Source organism: Trachemys scripta, chromosome 4 (genome assembly GCF_013100865.1).
Source record: "Trachemys scripta elegans isolate TJP31775 chromosome 4, CAS_Tse_1.0, whole genome shotgun sequence".
NCBI classification, from domain to species: Eukaryota; Metazoa; Chordata; order Testudines; family Emydidae; genus Trachemys; species Trachemys scripta.
In genome coordinates, this window is record NC_048301.1 from 131,676,152 (window position 1) to 131,701,203 (window position 25,052).

The 25,052-nt window shown below is 51.8% G+C and overlaps 1 protein-coding gene across 4 annotated transcripts in view; it reads right to left on the minus strand.

Moving 5' to 3' along the window:
* LGR6 (leucine rich repeat containing G protein-coupled receptor 6) overlaps positions 1 to 25,052 on the minus strand; it is a 217,231-nt gene that overhangs the window by 18,612 nt on the left and 173,567 nt on the right. For all 4 annotated transcript variants that reach the window (XM_034767596.1, XM_034767599.1, XM_034767597.1 and 1 more), the window contains 9 exons: positions 18,674 to 18,742; positions 15,800 to 15,871; positions 14,669 to 14,740; positions 13,443 to 13,511; positions 12,316 to 12,387; positions 9,983 to 10,048; positions 7,825 to 7,896; positions 3,964 to 4,035; positions 1,820 to 1,945 (listed from right to left, as the gene is read on the minus strand). In XM_034767596.1, the coding sequence (XP_034623487.1) occupies positions 1,820 to 1,945; positions 3,964 to 4,035; positions 7,825 to 7,896; positions 9,983 to 10,048; positions 12,316 to 12,387; positions 13,443 to 13,511; positions 14,669 to 14,740; positions 15,800 to 15,871; positions 18,674 to 18,742 (690 nt within the window). The remainder of the gene's footprint in view (positions 1 to 1,819; positions 1,946 to 3,963; positions 4,036 to 7,824; positions 7,897 to 9,982; positions 10,049 to 12,315; positions 12,388 to 13,442; positions 13,512 to 14,668; positions 14,741 to 15,799; positions 15,872 to 18,673; positions 18,743 to 25,052) is intronic.

The following is a 25,052-nucleotide window of genomic DNA, read 5'->3' on the forward strand; positions in this document are numbered from 1 at the left end:
AGACGGTAGTTATCCAGCATGGTGATGGACTCACCAAAAACTCTGAGGATGAGGGGACTTGGGCACAGGGGTTAGATTAGAATCAGAAGTCGGGGATACCCCAACTAGCTCTGCCAGCCCTATGGCCCTGGGTCATGCCCTGCCAGCCCACTCAAGGAAGCCTAGCTACGTTTCTTGAATTCAGTGAGATACCTGAATGCAGCTGACTGCTAATCAGAAGCAGGGCCAGTAATTACATCCTGTATTACAAGGTCAATTAAACCGCAGCTGAATATCATCAGGGTTAAATATCAGGGCTATCAGGCTGAAATGGCACTTCTACCACTGACAGCAAACGCCTGCTTCGTTTCTGGAAGCCAGTAAAGCCTGGCAATCCAGTCGAGACAGCCTTCAGTTTTTCCGGCAGTTAAGGTCTTTTGACAGGATTAGTAAATCTGGGGAAACTCTATAGTCTAAAAATATGGTTTCGTTTTAAGTTACCAAACATTTCTGGGCGAGCCCGGGGAGGCGATGGGAACCCTGTATACAGATCTGCTTCCTGTTGTAAACTCCAGATTAAATCCTATTACCAAAAGGTGGTAAGAAAGTGAAGATCCTTAGGAGGTGGCTAAGAACTGTTTCCAGATACCCCCATCAGAAAGGGCAGCAATTAGGATTGATACTGTCTCTCTAGCACTGGCAAGCTGATGTTTTGGAAAGATCAAAGGCCTACCTTCTCCATGTCAGTTACACCAATTTAAATCCAAACCAGCTAAATGGACATCACTAGGGTTAGTCTGGATTCATACCATTGCCTGGTGAATTTGAGCTGAATTTGGCCCAATGTCACTGCATGGTATTAGCCTGCATGTCAGGACATGGGATATAACAAGCCATCCAATTTTTCTGGGCTACCTCTTGGGAAACAGCCACAGAACAGGATGCTGCTATAACAAGGCAGGGATCAAGAGAAAGGCAGATTTAAAAGGCAGTGTGAGGCTTATCCCCACCAATCCCTCAGCTGCAAACACCAACATTTTTAAAAACAGCCTCTGATGCTGGCAGCCTCCATTTTTGGAAGCCCAACTTGAGACACTTTGGGTCTGATTTGCATAGGTACCGAGACCCCGTGGCTCCAGCTTGGAGCATACACCACCTCTGAAAACCACCCAATAACGAGGACTCCCCAAATCAGAGGCCACTTTTGAAAAATGCTGGCCTTCACCTCCGAGTCAGGGCATGAATGTGGCTCAGACACGAGCCACAGCTCACTGTGACAAGGGGACGGCGCTAAGAACTCACTGCTAACATAGGTGCTGAGGGTTGCCAGCGCCGCTGGGAACACAAAGCCGGCATTCCCAGTGCAGAGGTGGCCTCGGTGCCTTATGCAACATTGTCTTGTTTAGCTGCTTAATGTGACCCCTTCGGGCGGCTCATTAATCCATAGCAGACAAGACCCGGCCACACAAACAGCGTTTACTGAAGGAAAGCTGGATGTCATTAGCTAGAACTGGCTTCTGAGAATGTTTTCCGCTCAGAGACGCCCCAGGCTCACGCCCCTGGCTTCACAAGCTCCGCTTGTGTGTGTGTTTGGCGGATGTGAGCAATGGGACGGTAAGCGGAACATCGGTTTCCCACGGAAGGCTTGGAAGGATGGATGCGGAGTGTTAGCATGAAGCCGGGCTTTCTCGACCTGCCGGCCTGGAAGAATGGCAGGAAAATGTCCAGTAAACAAGGAGAGCAGGAGTCTGATTGAAATAAACAAATAAAGGCCCATTGGAGAGACCCACATGGAGCTCAGAGGATAAAGGTGAACCAGGCTCCCAGAGCCAAACCATACCTCATCTTAGGGAAGCTTTCTTTGCTGAAGGGCTCAGACAGCGCTGGGTTGCCTTGGAGCTTCAGATGGGTCAGTCCACCCAAACCATCCAGCGGCAGGGTTACCAGCTGGTTGTCGGTCAAATCTCTGTTGTTGTGAAAGGAAGGAGGGGCAGCAGGATTAGGGGTTTGCTGATCAGAGGTGTGTTAACCAAGAGAGGCTGGACAGCTCTGCAGATGGCCCATGGTCATCTTGACCTGGCGGATGTCCAAAATATGATACTGAAATGGAGAGGGCAGGAAGTGTTGCTGGGCACTGACTGGGGGCCAGTCCCAATTTGGGGATGAATGAAAAGATACAGCAATCATTAGGGGAGTGCCGTCGCCAGGGGTGCCGAGGGGCCATGGCCCTCCCACTTGTTGAAAGTGGACAGGCCTGGGCCATCCCCTTTTCGCCACAGGCCTCGCCCCTGCCCCTCCTCTTCCCCCTGAGGCCCTGCCCCCCGGCAACGCCGGAAGCTGGAGCCCGGTCGGGGTAAGAGCTATGTGGGCAGCTGTGGCAAGCCGTGGACCCTCCACCTGCCCTGGTTGGGAGTGCTGGGGGTGGGGACAGAGGCCAGAGGCTGCTCTCAGGCCTCCCCACCCCAGGCAGGTGGAGGGGCCTGGGCTTCCCGGTTCAGCGCCAGCTTCCGGCTTGGCCAGGGTGCGGGGCCTTGGGGGGTAGAGGAGGGGCAGGGCCACAGAGTGGGCGGGGCCTTGTTGCCTCCCACTATTAGGAAGACTCCATCGCTGCTGGCCATTGCTGTAAGCTCTACTTTGGTTTTCTACCTTGGTCTCGTAATCATAGTATTAGAATGCTTTGATCTGCTCCCCCGCTCCCATCATCCATCACTTCCCATTTTCTTGAGGTCTTATAAATTAGACGATTTTCTGGGTTTGGGTCTTGGAAGGCCAATTAGCGTGGCAAAGCACTATCTCTGGTATTTTCCACATGACATCAAAAGTAGGGTCCTACCCTTGATTGCAATCACGTACTCAGTTTGCTGACGCTCTGCCCATACATTAGCTTCGGCTATAGGGTGAAGTCTTTTGTTCATCCCCTGATCAGCTACAGCATGGACAGCCACAGCCCAAGCGTACTCATCCTGCCCTGTTAACGCGGCTCAGTCCTGACCAGGGTGAGACTTTGCCTCAGCTCTCTAGTGAAGGGGTCAGAGTGTGTCCCATTCAAACTCAGCCCTTGGCCCCCTGCTCAGACTGCTACCCAGCAATTCTGGGGACTGGGCGCCTGTCCGTTAGCAACAGAGACCAACGGATCTTTGCATGTAAGCTACTGAATGGTCATCAGACGATGATGACTTTTGGTCAATACCCATCCCCTGATACATTTAGACTGGTGAGCCATCACTAGCTTCACGGCAGGATCATGGCATGGAAGAAGGCCGACTACGAAGAGGAAGGCCCCAGATCCTCAAAGGTATTTAGGATCCTAACTCCCAACGAAAGCAACCTTTGAGGAGCGGGGTCTAAGTCCCGTGTTGATATAGCATCCACGCTGACCATTAGCAAAAGGTGTCTAGGGAAAATATGGACCCCATGGGAGGTAAATGGGCAGGGACCTTGAGGGTTTGCACCTATCTCTGCAGCATGGGGTGCAGGTCACTTGCTATGATCATCTGAGTATTTCACCAAATCCAATCCCTGCCATTGTAGGCCTCGGGCACTGGTGCACCTTGGTCACTCCTATTCTCTGCCTGCGGCACATAACAGTTGAGTCCCCTGAGGGCAGTAATACCTTGTTTTAATTCTGGTTGTGGAGCTTGGGATGGAGGTGGCTGGGTGGTGTTTAGTGGCCTGTGATTCAGAGGAGGTCAGACTGGATGATCTGTGTCCCTTCCGGACTTAAACTCTGTGACTCTTTCTGGAGCTTCAAGATTTCACTTGAGAGGCACGTTCAGGTGCATGTGTTTTCATGAGCACCACAGCAACCATGCAGGGCCCACCAAGGCATCCTGTCTGCCAGTCTGTCTGTGTGGGCATTTATACCACACTCATCACTGGCGTGTGTGAGCATCTTTGCCCAGCCCGCTTTCTGCGAGGGAACCTGAGGTACCCACAACAGCACTTTCCTTGTCCCACTGCAGGAGTAATCTCGAAGCAACTTACAGCTTGGTGAGCGAGTGGAGGGTCGCAAAGGCCTCCGGATGAATCGACTGGATGTAATTCCAACTCAGGTCTCTGCAAGGCAAGTACATGGCGGTGAGAGGGGCTGAGGAGAATGGTGGGGTGCCTGTGAATGGGGAAGCTATCGAGATTGGTAGGCTAAGATGTGAAACCCAGCCACTACCCCTCCAAATCTCAATGTCCAAGCTCCCCTGGTTCTCACCACGCCCTGGGGAGACCCCTCCCTTACTGAGGAAGGCCAAATTCCCATCAGCCCAGACCGGATCCCCAGTAAAACTTCTTGAGTCCCCTCTGCTGGCATGTGCATTCTCCTTTTCCTCTCTCTGTGTCCCTTCTTCCTTCCCTCCATTCTCCCTCAGGCTGCTGGGACTCTGGGCGTTATCACTGAATGTCCTGGTCTCTCTCTCAGCAGAGAAGCCATCCGAAATCAAGCCAGATCCGTACCCCCTGGAGCTTTGGAATCCTTGGATTGGATGCCTTGGTGGGCCCAAGTTGGCTGACCCCTGAGGAAAGATTCTCCCCCCTCTCCACCTTGGGTTTCTTTCTGCAAGTTTGGGGACTTTTGCATTGAAATACTAAACTCCGAGGTCCTGGCAGCTCACGGCTTCCCCTTAGTGCCAAAGCAGCAGGCTACTGGCCCTGTACCTTCTACACCCGGTACAGTGACACTACAGGGAGGGCCCCAGGAATGGGCAAGCAGGGCCGGAATCTGTAGGGATGGGGTGTGCAAGTGTGTGCGAAGTGCTGGTGTGCACGCATTAGCATGCATGGCACGAATGGATGGGGTTAGTGGGCGGTTGTGTGTCCGTATGAGTTTGTGTGTGTGTAGTTAGTACACGCGGGATACAGTGGGTGAATGTGTGTGGTTAGTAGCTGTGGCATGTGTGGTGTACACTACAGCATCTGTGTGCAGTTGGTAGGTGTAGTAAGTAGTGTGTAAATGTGTGTGGTTAGTATGTGCGGGGTGTAGCGTCTGTGTGTTTGTGCAGTTAGTACAGGTGCTGCGTAGTGTGCATATGTCTATGTGTGATTAGCACGTGTGGTGTTTCTGTGGGGTTAATATGTGTGGTTAGTGTACATGATGTGTGTACGGAGGGCATCTGTGTATTTGTGGTGCACACATACATATATTAGTGTATGTGTTTTCTGCCCCGTGCTTCATTCACTTCCATTCACTATAACAGGACCGCTTGGAAATAGTGACCATAATATAACATTTAACATTCCTGTGGTGAGAAGAATACCTCAACAGCCCAACACTGTGGCATTTAATTTCAGAAAGGGGAACTATGCAAAAATGAGGAGTTTAGTTAAACAGAAATTAAAAGGTACAGTGACTAGAGTGAAATCCCTGCAAGCTGCATGGACACTTTTCAACGACATCGTAATAGAGGCCCAACTCAAATGTATACCCCAAATTAAAAAACATAGTAAAAGAACTAAAAAAGAGCCACTGTGGCTTAACAACAATGTAAAAGAAGCAGTGAGAGATAAAAAGGCATCTTTTAAAAAGTGGAAGTCAAATCTTAGTGAGGTAAATAGAAAGGAGCATAAACACTGCCAAATTAAGTGTAAAAATGTAATAAGAAAAGCCAAAGAGGAGTTTGAAGAATGGCTAGCCAAAAACTCAAAAGGTAATAACAAAATGTTTTTTAAGTACATCAGAAGCAGGAAGCCTACTAAACAACCAGTGGGGCCCCTGGACGATGGAGATACAAAAGGAGCGCTTAAAGATGATAAAGTCATTGCGGAGAAACTAAATGAATTCTTTGCTTCAGTCTTCATGGCTGAGGATGTTAGGGAGATTCTCAAACCTGAGCTGTCCTTCGTAGGTGACAAATCTGAGGAATTGTTACAGGTTGAAGGGTCATTAGAGGAGGTTTTGGAATTAATTCATAAACTTAACAGTAACAAGTCACCGGGACCAGATGGCATTCACCCAAGAGTTCTGAAAGAACTCAAATGTGAAATTGCGGAACTATTAACTAGGTTTTGTAACCTGTCCTTTAAATCAGATTCTGTACCCAATGACTGGAAGATAGCTAATGTAATGCCAATATTTAAAAAGGGGTCTAGAGGTGATCCCGGCAATTACAGACCGGTAAGTCTAACATCAGTACTGGGCAAATTAGTTGAAACAATAGTAAAGAATAAAATTGTCAGACACATAGAAGAACATAACTTGTTGGGCAAAAGTCGACATGGTTTCTGTAAAGGGAAATCATGTCTTACTAATCTATTAGAGTTTTTTGAAGGGGTCAACAAACATGTGGACAAGGGGGATCCAGTGAACATAGTGTACTTAGATTTCCAGAAAGCCTTTGACAAGGTCCATCACCAAAGGCTCTTATGTAAATTAAGCTGTCATGGGATAAGAGGGAAGATCCTTTCATGGATTGAGAACTGGTTAAAAGACAGAACAAAGGGTAGGAATTAATGGTAAATTCTCAGAATGGAGAGGGATAACTAGTGGTGTTCCCCAAGGGTCAGGCCGAGGACCAGTCCTATTCAACTTATTCATAACTGATCTGGAGAAAGGGGTAAACAGTGAGGTGGCAAAGTTTGCAGACGATACTAAACTGCTCAAGATAGTTAAGACCAAAGCAGACTGCGAAGAACTTCAAAAAGATCTCAAAAACTAAGTGATTGGGCAATAAAACGGCAAATACGATTTAATGTCGATAAATATAAAGTAATGCACATTGGAAAAAATAACCACAACTATACATACAATATGATGGGGGCTAATTTAGCTACAACTAAACAGGAAAGAGATCTTGGAGTCATCGTGGATAGTTCTCTGAAGATGTCCACGCAGTGTGCAGCGGCAGTCAAAAAAGCAAACAGGATGTTAGGAATCATTTAAAAAGGGATGGAGAATAAGACGGAGAATATCTTATTGCCCTTATATAAATCCATGGTACGCCCACATCCTGAATACTGTGTACAGATGTGGTCTCCTCATCTCAAAAAAGATATACTGGCATTAGAAAAGGTTCCGAGAAGGGCAACTAAAATGATTGGGGTTTGGAACAGGTCCCACATGAGGTGAGATTAAAGAGGCTAGGACTTTTCAGCTTGGAAAAGAGGAGACTAATGGGGGATATGATAGAGGTATATAAAATCATGACTGGTGTGGAGAAAGTGAATAAGGAACAGTTATTTACTTGTTCCCATAATATAAGAACTAGGGGCCACCAAATGAAATTAATGGGCAGCAGTTTAAAACAAATAAAAGGAAGTTCTTCTCACACAGAGCACAGTCAACCTGTGGAACTCCTTGCCTGAGGAGGTTGTGAAGGCTAGGACTATAACAGAGTTTAAAAGAGAACTAGATAAATTCATGGAGTCCATTAATGGCTATTAGCCAGGATGGGTAAGGAATGGTGTCCCTAGCCTCTGTTTGTCAGAGGGTGGAGATGGATGGCAGGAGAGAGATCACTTGATCATTACCTGTTAGGTTCACTCCCTCTGGGGCACCTGACATTGGTGACTGTTGGTAGACAGGATACTGGGCTGGATGGACCAGTATGGTCATTCTTATGCACTGCCATTATTGGCATGATCTGCACCCAGCCACTGCCAGAATCCATGAGTTCTCTGCCTGGAGCTGGGTTCACCAGCCCAAAGGGCTTTTATTCCATGTGCCTGTATAGCCTTGTGGTCCATTGCTTCCCCTGGGCGTGTGTTTGGGACCCAAGAGCCAAGCAGTGCAAGCAAAGCTTTCAGGTCTGGGACTGCGTGAGCACCCTGCACACACCTGGCAGTGAGCCCACAGTTCCCCTTCCCCACAACAAAGAGCCCCGCAGTTTTCAGTGCCGGCAAAGCCAAAGCTGTACTCACATGGAGCGCAGGGCCGCGAGCTGCCCAAAGGTGTCTGCTCTGATTTCATGGATCCTGTTGTGCTGGAGGCCTCTGAAAAGACAGAGAGGCTGGCATGAGAGAGAGGATCTCTCTGGGCCCCCTGGCAGCAGAAGAAAGCTTGTCAACCCTGCTCTTATTTCAAGGGGTGAGCAGGTCAGGACACAAAGCAACCCAAACCCAGCCCTCTCCCAAGCACCACGTTGGGTCTCAGACAGCGTTCCCTTTCACACACACCCTTCCCCCGCCAGCAAAAGAACCATCTGTCTGGGCTTGTCGAAGGCTCCTGCGTTCCCAGCCTTTCCGGGCCGCTGCTCCCATTCCATGCACCCTCCCACCATGGAGCTTGGGTGCTCCACAGCAGTGCAAAGCTTGGAGGCGGTGAGTCAGAACGCGCGCCCCGAATGGCTCTTCGCTATAGGGCTAGACAGTGACTGACGCTAGCATGAGAGTGAGTGTGTGTGTGTGCGCGCGCACACTCACGTGCAGGGAGCAGATGCAATCCAGCCCTTCACAAAAAGCCATTCAGAGGCATGCGCTCTGACCCACCATCTCCAAATCCCATGCTTTGCACCCTCTTTAAGTCTCAGCCATGTACCACGTGCAAGCCCTATCCCTGCATTCCCCTCAATGCAGCGACCATGCCCCTCTGGCAACCCAGGGCACAAGCCACCCAAGGGGGTGGGAAGGAATCATGGCCCTGGCTGGAGCCATGCTGCACTGGCTTATGGAACCATACACTCCCCATGCACTCCGGGAGGTGCAATCCTTCACGGAGCTCTTCTCTGCACTGCCCACAAGACCAGCTCATATTCGCAGCCCAGTCTGCCTCTAAGTCACACATTCAGAAAGGCCAGAGGAGCCATTCTAAGCATCTGCTCTGACCTGCTGCCTACCCTCACCCAGAGGTCCCTGCATCCAGCCCATAACTTGGGGTCGAGCTAGAGCAGAGTTTCTAGACAGAGACACCCAATCTTGCTGTAAAGACTCCAGCTGATGAAGACTCCACCACGCCCCTAAGGGGAATCCGTGCTTCACAAGCAATGCCATCTGTCCTGCTGTGAGTGGGCGTCCTACCCTCCCTTCCTCTTGCCTACTGAAACACATTCAAGCATCTCATCTTCAGCTGTAATGCTTTGGAGGACTCACCTTCAGCCCTCATGTCTGCCTGCTCCCCTGCCAGGTCTCTGTGCTGTTCCCGAGCATCTCTTGGTTCAGGCTGTCTGCAGACTCAGGCAGACCCCATGACCAATTAAACTCAGTTTCTATTTTCAAGGTTTTCTCCCCAACCATAAAGGCTAGACACATATCATTTTAAATGAAAGGTCTGATTGTGGAGCACGGCTCTATGGCAAGTGGGTGAATTCCACAGCCAATTCTGCAGCTGTAGAATCGCAGGATACCTGGGCCCAAGGCAAATTCAATGGGTCCTATTAATGCCATCGGCTGGAATAGATCAGAGGATGCTCAGATGGGGAATTAAACTTTGTATGGAGTTAAAGCAGAGCTGAATGCAATCAAGCCCTTCTTTCTCCTCCTGGGGCTGGGATCTCTCCAGAGAAGGCTCCTTGTGGGTTAAGTTCTTTGGGGCAGGGAGCATCTCCTTGTTTTATGTTTGTACAGCACCTAGCACAATGGGCCTTGGTCCATGGCTGGGGCCACTATTTCACATAATAGGGATAGCTCAGTGGTTTGAGCATTGGCCTGCTAAACCCAGGGTTGTGAGCTCAATCCTTGAGGGGGGGGGCACATAGGGATCTGGGGCAGAATCAGTACTTGGTCCTGCTAGTGAAGGCAGGGGGCTAGACTTGATGAGGTTTCAGGGTCCCTTCCAGCTCTATGAGGTAGGTATATCTCCATATATAATAACACTAATTCTCAGTGCACCCCAGATGGGGCTGGGCCCTTAGCATAGCCTCTCTTGCTTATTTCAGGGGATCTGGGTCCAGTGTTAGTAAACTGAACTTTTCACCCCCAACATGGATTTGAGTCCTGGCAAAACCCAGCTGAGTTTTTATCTCCTTGAATCTGGGTCTCCCACGCCTTGCTCAGTCCCTCGGGTCTCTTCCGAGCCAGGACCGCCTCAAGAGGGCCCCCTGTCCCCGAATCAAGCTTTGAAGGAGGGAATCTCTCGACTCACATTTCTTCCAGCCGCTGGCACCTGTGGAAACTGGGCAGCTCCTCGATTTGATTGTGCGAGAGCTCGCTGTGGGAAAGGAATGCCACAGACATGGCAGGAGATTAAAAGCAAAGCAGGCCATCCCGAGAGCATTCTTGGAAAGCAGATATTGCTAAGGAGGGGAGCGGACTGACCTCGGGCCGTGCAGCTGGGGAAAGCAGGAAACCCTGGCAAAGAGGCAGATCCGCTCAGCGCACACCTGACACTTGGCACTGATTTCCTCATTCATTTCCTTGCATTGTGCACAGCTTGCTCAATGGCTCACCTGCTCACCCAGCCCCAGCGCAGCTCCATCCGTCACATACGAGCCGCTTTTACCGCTGGGGATTGGCTTTTCTTGAGGGGCAGGGCTGCGTAACTCTCCCCACCCAGCCCCCGCCCCAGAGGCAGCAGCAACATTTGGGGAGGCCTGCATGAAGCCTTGCCTTTGCATGGACAGAGCAGGGAATTGTGCATGTCAAGGCTCCCCTCCTGCACCTGGTGATGGATGAGCGCGGCAGATGCACTTTCAGAGGCCAGGAGACATGTTAGCTCACAGGGTAGTCAGGGTGGTGGTGATGGTGCCTGTTCTCAGGCACTGCACATGCACCAAGCTGCACCACCGGCCTGATCCTGATTTTTAACCCTTCTCTGGGAGGATGGCATGTTCAGTGTATCATTACAGCCAGTGCAGGATGTTCCTGCCTGTCAGCTGCATCTCCCCCATCCCAGGACGTTATTCAAAATGTGATTCCCCCCCCCAAGTCCTTGCCGGGCCATCTGTGCCCCACACTCAGGGCCGGCTCCAGCGGAAAAAAAAAAAAAAAAAAAAGATACAGCCGCAATTGGCGGCACTTCGGCGGCAGCTCTACCACCGCCGCTTCATTCTTCGGTGGCAATTCAGTGGCGGGTCCTTCGCTCCAAGAGGCACTAAGGGACCCGTCGCTGAATTGCCGCCAAAGATCCGGACGTGCCGCCTCTTTCCATTGGCCGCCCCCAAGCACCTGCTTTCTTCGCAGGTGCCTGGAGCCGGCCCTGCCCACACCGCACCAGTCAGCAAGCATTTGCCCTCAAACTCCCCCTCCCCCCGTACAACCGTTAGTCCTTATACTTTGTACTTCTATGGCACTGTCCAGCCCAGAATCTTAACACACTTTACAAACATTAACTATGCCTCCTGTGAGCTATTTTCCTCACTGTAGAGGTGGGGAAACTGAGGCATAGAGTGATGAAGTGACTTGCCCAAGGACGTACAGTCAGTGACCTGAAATTTGGATGGATAAATGAAAATTTTCACAAAGTCTCTGCTTTCGGTGGAAAATTTGGATCCTTTTTTTTCAAAAAAATCCCCAAATACCTGAAGACTGAACAATTTGGCCAAAACCTAATTTTTTTTGATTCAGAATTGCTACCACGGTGCCTCCAGTTGCCTGATGCTCCCATTCCCCTCTACGATCTGTGTTCCCCTTCCAGACCAGGTCTCGCACAATTCACCATAGCCAGGGACTCCCAGGATACACCACAGCGGCTCAACAAGAAAGGAGACCAGGGTGCATCATGGGAAATGTAGTCTGACCAAAGAGACCGGCCCATAGAGGAGAACGGGAGCATAAGGCTTCAGCACTACAGTCCCCCGTGGCACCTCGGCAGCATTTCCAAATCAAATTTTCATTTTATTTTTGCCAAAAGGTTTTCCACTGAATATGTTCAGTTTTCAATTTTTTGCCAAAAAGTTGAAATTTTCCATGGGGGAAAAACCCCACTTTCCAGCCAGCTCTGGTGACGGTCACACATCGCATCAGAAAAGTCTTAGGGACTGATCCCCCTCTCACTGACACCAGTGTCACACCATTGCTGGGGTCACTCCTGATTTACACCAGGTAAGTGAGAACGGAATCAGGCCCAGACCCCCTTAATCAGTGCTGCATTGTAGGCACACAGGGGGAGCCCTCGCTCCTCCAGGAGTTGTGCCTGGGAGGGCTCAGAGGCCTCGGTTTGTTTGGCGCAATGCCTTGTGCAAAGCGGGTAGGATTCCCCCCAGCCCTGCACTGGGTGTGCCATTGGCACCCGCGCAAAGCAGAGGCAAAACATGGCCATGCTGACTTGGAAGCACTTCGCACCCACTCCACTCCGCCCTGACACTGGGGCGAATAGCACACAAAGCCTCAGAGCAGAGAGACACAACCCCAGCATGTGTCTTATTAGCTAATGTCCCGGAGCCCAGAGCTGCCTCACTGGGCGCTGTGCTGGGATCAGACAAGCACACCAAAGAAGGGGGCAGTGAAATATGGTGGAGAAGCGTGTGGGTTACTCACAGGACTCGGAGGCTGGGCAGCTGCTGGCACATTCCTCTGGGAAGCAGATGGATCCCTGCTCGGGTCAAGGTCCTGGGGGCGTGAAGGAGACAGAAGGGGCTATTGAGAAGCTGGCATGCAGAGAGCCCAGCCCTCGCTGGGGGAGGACAGAGCAAACGAAAGAGCAAAGCACATGGTGAGAAATTAAAGGTGACTTGGTAACAGGGAGGAAGGTCCCTGCACTGGGCTGGGGGAGGGGAGGGACGAGTTTAACACACCCAGGGGCTCACGGATTGCTTGGTTCTACACCTAACTTGCCAATGGGCTTCTCCTTGGAGACTGTGGAAGGGGAATGTGCTGGTCCCCCAGAGCACCCTCCGTCCAGGGATCAGGGCTGCGCAGCGAGGGAATCTGAGGCCCTGCAGAAATGGTGGGCGGTTCTGAGGTGTCAGTGGGGTCCCTGTTTGTGGAGCTCTCCGATCTCCCGTGAGTGTCCTGGAGAGAAGGGTCCTGGGACTGACGGGAGGTAGCTGGCCTTACAGAATGGGGGGTGAGGCCAGCCCAGGACAGAGCACTGCGGGGAAGGCTCATCCCTGGGAGTCCGGGCTCCTGACTGCCCTGGGTCAGGTTCTGGGAAGAGGAGGGCACTGGGGTTAAAGCTGAGCTGAACTGGAATTCAAGGCACGCCCAGGGGAAGGGTCAGTGAGTTTCAAAGACTGCAAATTTCACACCCTCTGGATTTCTTTGTCCCTGCCTTCCGGCTTGCCACACACCTATGGGCAGCACAGCCTCCCACCCCCCTTCCTCCCACAGGGAATGATGTGGTAGCACTGGGACTGAATGGCTGGTGCTGGATAAAATTTCTGGAGGGCCATGTGGGTAGCTGGCTTTACAGACCAAGTGGGGAGGAGGTGGTGAGCCAGAGAACACAGTGGCAAAGAGATACATGGCGGGCAAGGGTGGGGGACTCCAGGAGGAGCTACTGGCAGCAGCTGCAGTGAGGAGCCTAGATGATAGGCAGTGGAGTCTTCCATGGTGTTTAAGACCCTGCACTGCATAGCTTGGTAAACGCTGTCTCCTCCGAGCCCATGCCCAAGCCTGGAAGGAAATACCATGAGGAACGTGGAAGAAGGAGACTTGCCACTCACAGAATTTCTAGGCTGGTGGTTCCTTTAAGATCTGGGAATTCTCTGATGTCTGTCGCTCCGTTCAGTGACCTGCAGAGAAGGACGGACAAGCTCGGGGGGGGGCGTATGGAAGACGGGCAGAGCAAACTGGAAGGAGCGAGGGCAGGTGCTGGAGCGTCAAATCCCCTCTTCTCCAAAAGCTTTGGCAGCTGACTGGTGGTGGCCCAAGCCTAGCTAGGAAGGTGGGAAGCACCCCCACTCCTGAAGATACCTCTCCCAGGAGAGTGTCACCGCTGACTGGGGCATGAAGCAGGGCACAGATGCATTGAACCAGGGACTCAGACGTTTACTCCCCAGGAAACTTGGCAGGGTCAGAATCCCCTCCTCCAAACCCTGACATTCTTGGCAAATTGCTTCAAACAACAACAAAATGATGCTAGAGGATCTCCTCCAAGCTCCCCGGTGCCTTTATCCCAGGGAGCTAAAGAACGCTGCGTGGTTCTCGTTAGAAGTTATTTTATTAGCTGGAGCATATAACTATGCACCCAATGGCTTTATGAGGCTTGTAAAGTGAGCGCATTTGAGGTTACCTCTGCCACGGGCTCATCTGCTGTGCACCAATGGAGGATTGGCTGCAAAACACTCCATGTGGGGGCCAGGCTGGTCAAGAAGATGCACTACACAATGGCAAGTGGTGCCAGAGGAGATGCAAGCGAATGCCTATTAGGGGAAAGCGGCTGTTTCCAGCTGTGACACACTGCTATGGCAACACGTTACTCGGTGTCTGATCTGTGAGCCGCTGTCCCCTTGACACCTCTGCCTGGCAGCACGGTATTGCCAGGGCCGGGCAGTGCTGCACAGTGGTGTGAGACTTGGCACATGGAGAATGCAGCAAGTTAAGGAGTGTCTGAGGTTCAAGTGGGGCCGTGGCGGGAGGCACACCGATGTTTGGTGAGTGGGATGGTTCTCCAGAGAGGTGCAGGGACACTGGAGAGGCCTGGGGCTAGCAGCCAGCCCCTGCCCCGCTTGCAGTGAGAAAGGAGGTTGCTCTGAATGATCGTGGACACCTGGATCATTAACATGGGCCATGCAAAGCTCTGCCAAGATCCCCTGGTGAAGGTACTTCCAGACACAAGGGCTTGGAAGGCAAAGGGGGAAGGGGGGATGGAAGATGCCCAGTCTGCTGGCCCCAGAGGCTTGGACTGCCAGTTGTGTTACCTCTTTAAGGACCCGAGTGATGAACTTACAGAGTGTGCAGCTTTGGCAAGAACTGGAAAGCGGATTGTCCGACAAACTGGATGGGATTGTCATAAAAATGGCTGCAAAGGAGACAAATACCCAGCTTAGTTACCCTGTGCGGACTGAAGGAGATGCTAGTGTTAGTCCAAAGCAGCGGAAGCAACTAGAAATGAGCAGTGCAAGAGATTCCGGCAACCTCGTGGTGAGCCCACCTGCTCCAGATCATTCCTGCCTATGCTACGGGCTCCAATCCAGGCTGAGCACTGAAGGGAGGGGCCTGTAATCCTGCTGCACGTGGAGAAGTGCTCCGCAGGACTGGCTTTGCCTGCTGGACTGCAGGTGCCTCTGTGAAGTCCCATTACTGCTCCGAAGCCATGACTAGAAGGCGCATGGCGCAATGGCTCTGCTCCCGTTAAGCCAAACTGCTGCACATGCCACGTGGAATGGGGCTGAGGGTTGCTTTGCTTGGCTCTGATTTTATTTTCCCATCCCTCTGAGTGGATTCCCCCATGCGACGGACAGCACCAGCCCATCAGAGCTTCCACCAATTCATTGCCAAACGTGTGGTGGGGGAAGCAAAGGGAGGAAGTGCCTGGAAAACCTGCATGGTGGGATGGGAGTGGTGCCAGCAACCCTCTGCATCCTACCCACGGGCCTTCAAACCCTCTGGATCTGGGGAGGTGATCTTGGCCTGCAAAACTGGCTTGGTTCAGCTCTCCCTAGCCGCAGCCCAAGCTCACAGCTACAGCTATCACAAACAAGTTCCAAGCAAGGGCTCTAAGCATCACCATGGGCTAACATCTGGGCAGGTGTGGAGAAACCCCTCCCTCGCTGTGTATTACACACAGCAATACCACTGCCGTACAAATGATCCGTTCATCTCTTCGCCTCTGTAAGGGCTTCATGTGAGACTGGAGCAGTCAGAATGGGAAAAGGAGGGGGTTAGAGGACAGGAGGGGAAGAACTAAGAGGCAAACCTTCTTTCTTAGGGTCCTTCTTTCATCCCATCCCCCCCTCCCCGGCACATGCATGTCGGATGACGACCCTGGGAAATGATGGACACAGCCTCCAGCCAGTGAAAAGAAGCTCTGAGATCCCCATACACAATGAAATAGGAAAGCCCGGTTCACATTGCTTACATGGTTTGGAGTAAAGGATTCCCAACAAATGCCTTCTCTGGAATAGCCTTGATGTTGTTGTTATGGAAACCCCTGTTGGAAGAGAAAGGCCAGGATGTGACTGGGTCAGAAGATGGGAAAGGAAACCCCCTTAAAAGGGGCAGAGGATTTGAAACACAGAGGGGATGCACAGAGTTATAGATTCCAAGGCCAGAAGGGACCATTGCGATCATCTCATCTGTCCTCCTGTAGGACACGGGTCAGAGCACATCTCTACTATGATCCCTAGAGCAGAGCTTTTAGAAAAACATCCTGTCTTGATTGAAAAATGGCCACTGATGGAGAATCCACCACGACCCTTAGGATGGGATCAGAGCCTTAGGCGTGGTCTATACCAAAAATTAGATTGACCTCACTGTGTTGCTCAGGGCTGTGCAAAATTTGGCCCCGAGTGCTGTAGTTCGGTTGTCTAGACGTGGCTAGCTGATGGAAGAATTCTTCTGTCAACCGAGCTACCCCCTCTCGGGGAAGGGGATTAACTATATCAAGGGGAAAGCCCTGCTGTTAACGTCAGGTGCTGCAGTGGCCCAGCTGTCGTGCAGACTCACCCATAGACTCTGTCTCAGCCGTAATGCCCCTCAAACTAATGTAGAAGGAGCCTCATTGACAGCCCTGCTACATCAGACCTAGGGCCTGGTTCTGCTTGCCTTGCTCATGTTGAGTAGCATGGCACGCCATGAATAGCTCCACTGAAATCTGCGGGATTACTCCTGGATCGAATGTCCGATTCTGGGAGCACAATGAAAGGAACGGGCCCATTTTATGCCACTTTATCTAGCCAAGGATTTTAGGTTGTTTTAAAGTCTCACCATTACGTCTGTCCAACTTTTAACTCTGTTTGCAGCCTGTTCGTGGTACAGCTGGCTTGATGCAGGGCTGGCCGTAGCACTTCCTGGCCACCGTTTGCCTCCCACCTTGTCACAGATTGGGTAAAGCCCAGGAGTGACCCCTCTGATCCTCCACTCTGCCCCCAGCCTAACTCAAGCCAGAGACGCTCACCCAGGGAGTCCTGCGCTGAGCCCAGCGTTGTGTGGCTGAGCTATAGGAGATAGCTGAGAATGAACCAGCCAACCTCTGAGCAATGGCCAAGCCAGCACGTCCCCTGGGAACCCGTTTCAACGGTTAATTCCCCCTTGCTGTTAACTAGGTGCCTCTTGTTTCCACTCTGATTTCAGCTTCCAGCTGTTGGCTCTAGATCTGCCTTTGGTTCTACTATGAGAGATCTTCCTCCTACCCAGGGAATTCTTCTTCCTCCGGCCGACCAAAACAAATTCTGTCTCCCACCCAACCCTTCCTCAAAATCCTAACGGGGCTGCCTCTTGTCCCCATGTCCCCCCTCTACATCACCACGAATGAGCGGCATGGCCTCAGTGATGATAAATAAACAGGGAACCAGGGCTCGCTGCAAAATGGGCTCGTCCCTGTCTCAGGGCCCCTCCCTGGCACTTGCACGGACAATAGTTCTGCCCCCTCGTGGAGCCACTGACTAGCTGAGCTGGTGACCCTGCCAGCAGGCTGGGCGAGCACAAACACTCCCCTTGCTCTGCCGGACAGTGATGTGGCCACCATGGCCTCCCTGAAGCCACTTGGTGAGCAGCCTCTCTCGCTGGCCCTCGCACACATAAGTGCAGATGGCGACTCTGGGCATGGGTGTGACCGGTGCGGCCGAGAGGAGGCTGGCATAGCACAGGGGCACTAGGCTGTCGCAGCGGGAGACTAAGAACTGAGCGGGCGATATAGAGCAGGAGTAGGTGTGGCAGGAGAGTGCGGGCGAGGTGGGGATGGAAAATGCTTGGGGTAAGAGGGAGGAAAAGGAGACAATAGCACAGATCACATTGATGGGAGGAACAGGCCGCCGCACCCTGCCACGGCTCTCGGCAGCCAAAGGTCACTCCCAGGCCTGGTGCCGAGAGAGACAGACACAAGCACATGGTAGGCTGCACAGGCGACGTGTGTGTCCAAACAGCACAGGAATTGTATGTTAATCGGGGACGGGCCATATGGATCCTTCCCCCAGCCCTGCCAGTTAGAGGGGAGCCAGCCATGTGTGGTGCGGACACCCAGAGGTTCTGTGGGTGCTAGAGGAGGCTGTAGGTGCTGCTGGGGCTGAGAATAGCAGCTACCGCAGGGGGTTACCTTATAAGTGCCAGGCTAACTCCACGGGTACGCTGCCTCTATGGGCCCGATCCTGGGCGTGGACGTCAGTGAGAGGTGGGGCTCTAAACAAGTCTAGGTGGGTGAGATGCGCTGTGGGGGAGGGACTAAGGGGTCAGTCACAACAGCTTAGGATCTGATCCAAACCTTACTGATGTCAACGGAGCATCTCCCATTGACAGGAGGTCCTGTAAGGGATGATCTGGTGGTCCCTTTTGACCCTAAACTCTATGGCTGTAATGGGCTTTGGCTCAGGTCCTTAGCCAGGCCTACAAGGAGGCCAAGGCCAGTCAGCGCTGGAGAGCTGTGAGGCCAGGGGGAGTGCGCAACCTTGCCTCCCGGCTCCATGTGGGCGCTCCCTGGTGGTCTCCTCCCTTCTCCCCCCCGCCCCCTGCGTTCTGCCAGAGGCCACATCTGTTAAAACCCATCACCGTTGGCCTGCTGGTGTCACGACTGTAGAAAGCTCTTTCCATGCTAATGAGGCCCCGCGAGGCATGTATTGCCACGGTGGGGAGGAATGTGCTATTTTAATGGGGATCGCAGAGAGGGTAGGGAGGAGTTTGGAGGAAGCGCACGAAGGCTTGGCGTGGCTGCTCTCCCCAGCTCAGGCCGGGCGCGGCCCTTTATTGGTTACTATCTTGTCGTGAATTCAATTGGAATGCAATAAATAAGAAGTCTCACAGCTCCTGCAGCCGGCCTAGCGTCCTGATGGCTACTGGGAATTCCAACAGCTTGTTATAGTTCAGGTCCCTGAAAGAAGAGAGGAAAAGCAGTCATTAAGGCCGCTGTAGGAGCTCAGCGGAGCATGTCCGTGCTCTGAAGGGATGGAAACTTGGTTATTAAGCATCGGAGATGGGTTTTTCCAGCTGTGCCGATCCAGCCACCAACGTCTGGAAACAACACACATTCCTGCCGCAGGAATATTCCCAGCTAGGGGCATTGTCAGGCATGGGCCAGGCCAGGCTCTGGCCGCCTAGAAGATGTGACTGTCTGGAATCCTCCCCCTCCTGCCCCCCAACAGTCCTCAGCGTTGGTTTGAGTTGGGCTGATTCACTATCTTCACTGTGCCCGATCCCCCCGCCCCCTCCTGGAGTCTCACTCTCACATGCTATTGTAGTTATAGACATTTGCTGCCCTCCGGGGCCACATCTGGGCATGTTTACAAAAACAAGATACAAACAGCAGCTGCCATTCCACCTCTCTGATCCCCATCTCCCAGCCACCAAATGTGGCGTGCAAGAAGGGGGAGGGGATTCCAGATCAGGGGGCCATCCAGCGGGAATGCTCTGCTGCTCGCCCCCAGGGTGCTCAGCATGGCTAGCCATAGCCACTGCAATGCAGCAGGCTCTGAGGAAGCCTCAGCATTAACTCCTGATGCTCATGCTTTTGGGACGGGGATTGGACATCCTGGGCTGAATGTGGAGATGATGCGCAAGGTTGCGGGGCGGTTAGATGCCTGGAGAGCTACTGACATTTGGTGTGCACAGGAGGGGGAGTTAGTGTAACTGGCTCGCAGAGGCGCTAGATGGAACTTACAACAGGGGGTTGGTTTCATTTCGCTTGCACCGTCCCACATCCTCCGGTTAGCTGCTCGTCTTGCTACACTCTTCCGACCCTCTCATCATGTGAGATGCCCCCTCTTACCCTCCCTGGGCGTCTGAGCGGCAGTTTGAGTGGTGATGCGGGAGTGGGAGATGCAGGTTAAATGGTGGCCGGTGGTTGAGACTCTAATGGGGTCTGAACTGGTGTTGCACATGGGGAGGGGAAGGGAGGAGTAAGGTATAGTCACACCAGCGTAGCAGCTGATCCAACTCTACTGACATCAGTGGAGAGTCTCCCATTGACTTCAGTGGGCTTTGGCTCTGTCATAACTATAAAGGGAAGGGTGTAACAGCTGTCCTGTGTACAGTACTATAAAATCCCTCCTGGCCAGAGACTCCAAAATCCTTTTCCCTGTAAAGTGTTAAGAAGCTCAGGTAACCTGGCTGGCATCTGACCCAAAGGACCAATAAGGGGACAAGATACTTTCAAATCTTGGGGGGGGGGAAGGCTTTTGTTTGTGCTCTTTGTTTGGGAAGTTTGTTCACTCTTGGGACTGAGAGGGACCAGACATCAATCCAGGTTCTCCCCATCTTTCTAAACAGGTCTCTCATATTTCAAACTTGTAAGTAAAAAGCCAGGCAAGGCGTCTTAGTTTTACTTTGTTTTCTCAACTTGTAAATGTACCTTTTACTAGAGTGTTTATCTTTGTTTGCTATACTTTGAACCTGAGGCTAGAGGGAGGTCCTCTGAGCTCTTTAAGTTTGATTACCCTGTAAAGTTATTTTCCATACTGATTTTACAGAGATGATTTTTACCTTTTTCTTTAATTAAAAGCCTTCTTTTTAAGAACCTGATTGATTTTTCCTTGTTTTTGGATCCAAGGGGGTTGGATCTGTATTCACCAGGAGTTGGTGAAAGGAAGGAGGGGGGATGGTTAATTTCTCCTTGTTTTAAGATCCAAGGGGTTTGAATCTTGATCCACCAGGAGTTGGTGGGAGGAAGGAGGGGAATAGTTAATTTATCCTTGTTTTAAGATCCCAGGGGGTTTGGATCTGTATTCACCAGGGAATTGGTGAAAGGTTTCCCAAGGCTACCCAGGGAAGGGAATTAGTTTTTGGGAATGGTGGCAGCGGACCAGATCTAAGCTGGTAGTTAAGCTTAGAAGTTTTCATCCAGGCCCCCACATTTGTACCCTAAAGTTCAAAGTGGGGATACAGCCTTGACAGGCTCACTTAGACTCGTGTCCATTTCATACATCTTCTGGGGACCCCTCTGCCAGTCCGTGTCCCACAATGGGAAGAGAGTAGGGGTTGGGGATGGCTAGCAAAGGTGCTGAAGACAGGAGTGGATTCTGCCCCTGGAGAGGGGAGTCTGTCCTAGCATTTCAGCTCTGGCAATGGGGCTTTAATGCAGCTGATACTCTCCGTGGAGAAGCAGTTCCGTCTTGAGCTGGTACAATCCAGTCCTACTGATCCCTTACAGGCCAGGGCACCAAGAGAGTAGAGACTGTAGCACTGAGCATTGCAAGGCATGCATAGCACGTGACTCCTTTCTACTGGCAGGTAACTCCCTGGATTTTAAGAGGTGAATCCCTTCGAACATTAGAGTAATTACTGGCTCCTGCAGATTACTGTGTAATTACACGTAATCATCCCCAAAGTAATTACATCAAACCTGGATTGTGGGTTACAAGACAGAAAGAACCATGAATTTACAGCAATGAGATGTTATTTGCTGCCTAATTACCTGTTAACTCCCACCCCCTGGGTCCCCACCTGGTAATTACCCTCTAATTCTCTTCTGGTCCCCACCCCATGGTAATTACCCTGTAATTCTCCCCTGGCCCCGCCCCTACATGGTAATTATCCTGTAACTCCCCCTGGCCCCACCCCTACATGGTAATTACACTATAACTCCCCCTGGCCCTGCCCCTACATGGTAATTACCCTGTAACTCCCCCTGGCCCTGCCCCTACATGGTAATTACCCTGTAACTCTCCTCTGGCCCCTGCCTCTACATGGTAATTACCCTGTAACTCCCCCCTGGCCCCGCCCCACATGGTAATTACCCTGTAACTCTCCCCTGGCCCCACCCCTACATGGTAATTGCCCTGTAACTCCTCCCAACCCCTCCCCTACAGGGTAATTACCCTGTAACTCTCCCCTAGCCCCGCCCCTACATGGTAATTACCCTGTAACTCTCCCCTGGCCCCGCCCCTACATGGTAATTCCCTTTCCCAGTCTAGGATCTCAGGTCAGCTTGTACTTGTGGCAGTGATATTGCTGCCAAGCCTGACTCAGTGACATGGAAAAGAAAAGAATTAAAATAGCCTAAAAATTCCCTAATCCTTGGCAGCCTCACCCCTTCCTACAGGACACACAGCTGTCCTGCTGCCTGAGACAATCAAGGGCCCATTGTTGGGCTCATGCTCTCTACTGTCTTGCCCAGGGCCGGCTCCAGCTTTTTTGCTGCCCCAAGTGGCGAAGAGGAAAAAAAGAAAAAAGCTGCAATTGGCAGCACTTCGGCGGCTGCTCTACCACCGCCACTTCATTCTTCGGTGGCAATTCGGCAGCCGGTCCTTCCCTCCGAGAGGGACTGAGGGACCCGCTGCCGAATTGCCGCCGAAGACCCAGACGTGCCGCCCCTTTCCATTGGCTGCCCCAAGCACCTGCTTCCTTCGCTGGTGCCTGGAGCCGGCCCTGGTCTTGCCACTTACAAGTCTCTCCTGAGCTGCATGGTTTGGGATCCCACTGGACTCACTGAGCGCTACCTATACAAACCAAGGGGAGGATACACATGACAATGCTATCCCTAAGTCTGAACCACCCCAGGTCAGTTAAGAGAGCTCCCTTGTCAATCAAGGATGGGTTGGTTTGATCTATTAAAGCCATGCATTGAGCTCAAGGGTCAGTACATGTAATGGGTCAGTTTCTCCATCAAGTCTGCTCCGGGTACCGTGTTCAGGACTAAGTGGGCTGACTCTGTTGCTCATACTGCTTGTTATTGGGGGCGGGGAAAGATTTACCTCTTATCCGACCTATGGTACATTGCTGGACTCTATCACCAGAGTATCTGAGCACCTCACAGTCATTAATATATTTACCCTCACACAACCCTGTGCAGCAGGGCTATTGTCACCATTATACATATAGGGAAATTGAGGCACATAGCAGTCAAGGTCACATAGGAAGTCTATGGCACAGCAGGGACTGGAATCCAAGTCTCCGAAATTCTATGCTAGTGCTCTAGCCAGTGGACAAGCCTACCTCTCTCACTTAAAAAGTTTCAGTCAACTAATAAGGGAGCTGAGACAATACCATGTGGCTTATGTGGCCAATCACATATCATGGAAAACAAATAGGGAGGGATTCCCCACTGGGCAACAGACAGCACAAGGCCAAGCCATCGCTTCAGTCCTGCTCCAGCCTTCGCAGGTCCTAAGTGGTGGCTAAGCCCCTGCACAGGGGTGAGTTTCACCCCAATGAACAGCTGGTATGTTTGTGAGCAGTTAACAGGAGGAAAATGCTTCCCAGCAGAAACTAGGCTTGGCTCCCAGATGAGTCACTAGCAGAAAAAAAGCGCCTCAATTCGCAGCCAATATTATTTGCAAGGAATAATTCAACAAGCTCTAATATTTGCTCCCTCTCTTGCTCTGAAATTGTATTTCCTTTCCAATTTATTCCCCTGTCAGGCAATCTATTACACAGGCTCCCTTCTCTTTCATCAGCAGACTAAACATTTTGTTTGCACGTCAATGTGTCTGCAAGTATGTACAGGAATAGTTCCTCCCGAATAAATACACCCTTTCTTCCTAGCACTGCGGGCATCTCCGGATTCCCCTGTCAATACTTGGCAGATACAGGGTTTATTGTATTCAGCAGACACCTCTGGATAGACAAACCACCCCTGAACTCTGCCATGTATTGTGCTGGCTGGGAAGCTGAAGCAGACCCAGGTGCAGTCGTGCTGTTCTGGTCTGACTAGAGGTAACCCTGGGCTGTCTGGGAGAGACGCTGGACTTTTCGAAAGGATCCTGATATCTTTTGCCCCAGTGTTTCCTAAGAGCCTCCGTCCTGGAAGAAGAAACCAATTGCATCTGCCTGCACCTCCGCTATGTGATGTTAGAGGTGTATACGCCCCCCTTGCCCCTCTGGCTGGTCCATCTCCGGGGTGCACCCCACTCTGGAAAAAGCTGATCTATACTGAGTTTCCATCTCACTCAATTCAGTGAGGCCAATAAGCAGAGAGTTATTTTCACTTCCATGATTCTCCCGCCCCCCATGTGGGGCCAGTTCCCCAAGTCCTTACTCAGGTGTGGCTCATGCCTTACTCATGCAAGCCCGCCTGTAACCGTTGAGAAAAATCTCTAGACTTGACTTTCAGTGAGAAGGTCCCTGGCATGGGAAACCCTGCCTCTGCTCCCGTAGAGGGCAAATCAGCACCTCCCCCCCATTGCTGGGAGTGCTGATGGGTAAGGCTATGATTTAATCACGGGTATTTTTAGTAAAAGTCATGGACAAGTCATGGGCAAGAAAAAAAAATCACGGCCCGTGGCCTGTCCATGACTTATACCATAAATACCCCTTGAATCTTGGTTGGGGGAGCTCTGGCGGCACCAGCAGCTGGGGACGGGCAGCCAGAGCAGTGACCGGTGCAGCTGGCCCCGGGGATGGGGCTGCTCCAGCAGCGGCCAGTGTGGCTGTCCCCAGGGCCACCTGAGCAGCTGCTTGGGCAGTCTGGGGTCAGCCACACTGACCACTGCAGAAGTCACGGAGGTCTCAGGATGTCATGGAATCCGAGACTTCCACGACCCCTGTGACCAACATGAAGCCCTACTGATGGGACGCCGATGACCTACAACAAAGGCATTAATCATATTGTCAAGAGTGTTGGCCAAAGAGGACAGGTACTTCCCAGATTCCTCAGCTAGGGAGCTGAAGCAGTGATGAACCGCGTGGGAGGGAGAAAATGCTGAATATTCAGCGACACTAATTCTGCAGAGACACGGCAGGAGGTCTGTCTCCATACAGATGAGCCCAGCATCTGGGGTCAACTCCGTCCTAGGTGTAACGCCACTGCTTTTGTTCTGTGGATGAATTTGGGCCATCCTGTATAACCTGTCTTGGTTTTCCTGTGGGTGACAGAACTTTAATTCTTCTCCTGGTTTGTCTTTTGGAAAAGATGGACTGGGCGCAGATATGGGGAAAGCCTGACCCTAGGGGAAGTCAGTAGGAGTTTCAGCATTGACTTCAGTGGGGACACGGCATCACACACAGCGTCTCTAGACTTGAAGAGGCCCTTTTTGTGGAGCCAGGATTGGACAAAGACACTCAAAGAAGTCACCTCTGGCTACAGAACTGGGGCCTTCCCAGCTTTAATCTTCCAGGGATGCTGAGCTGTGCTTCTAAGAGGTACAGAACAGAACGTACAGCCTGAGGGGAAGGGAGTGCTTGGGGGTGGGGAGGGGGAGGAATGTCAAAGTTACAGAAGCCACCCCCAGGGTCACTGGCATCTCCAC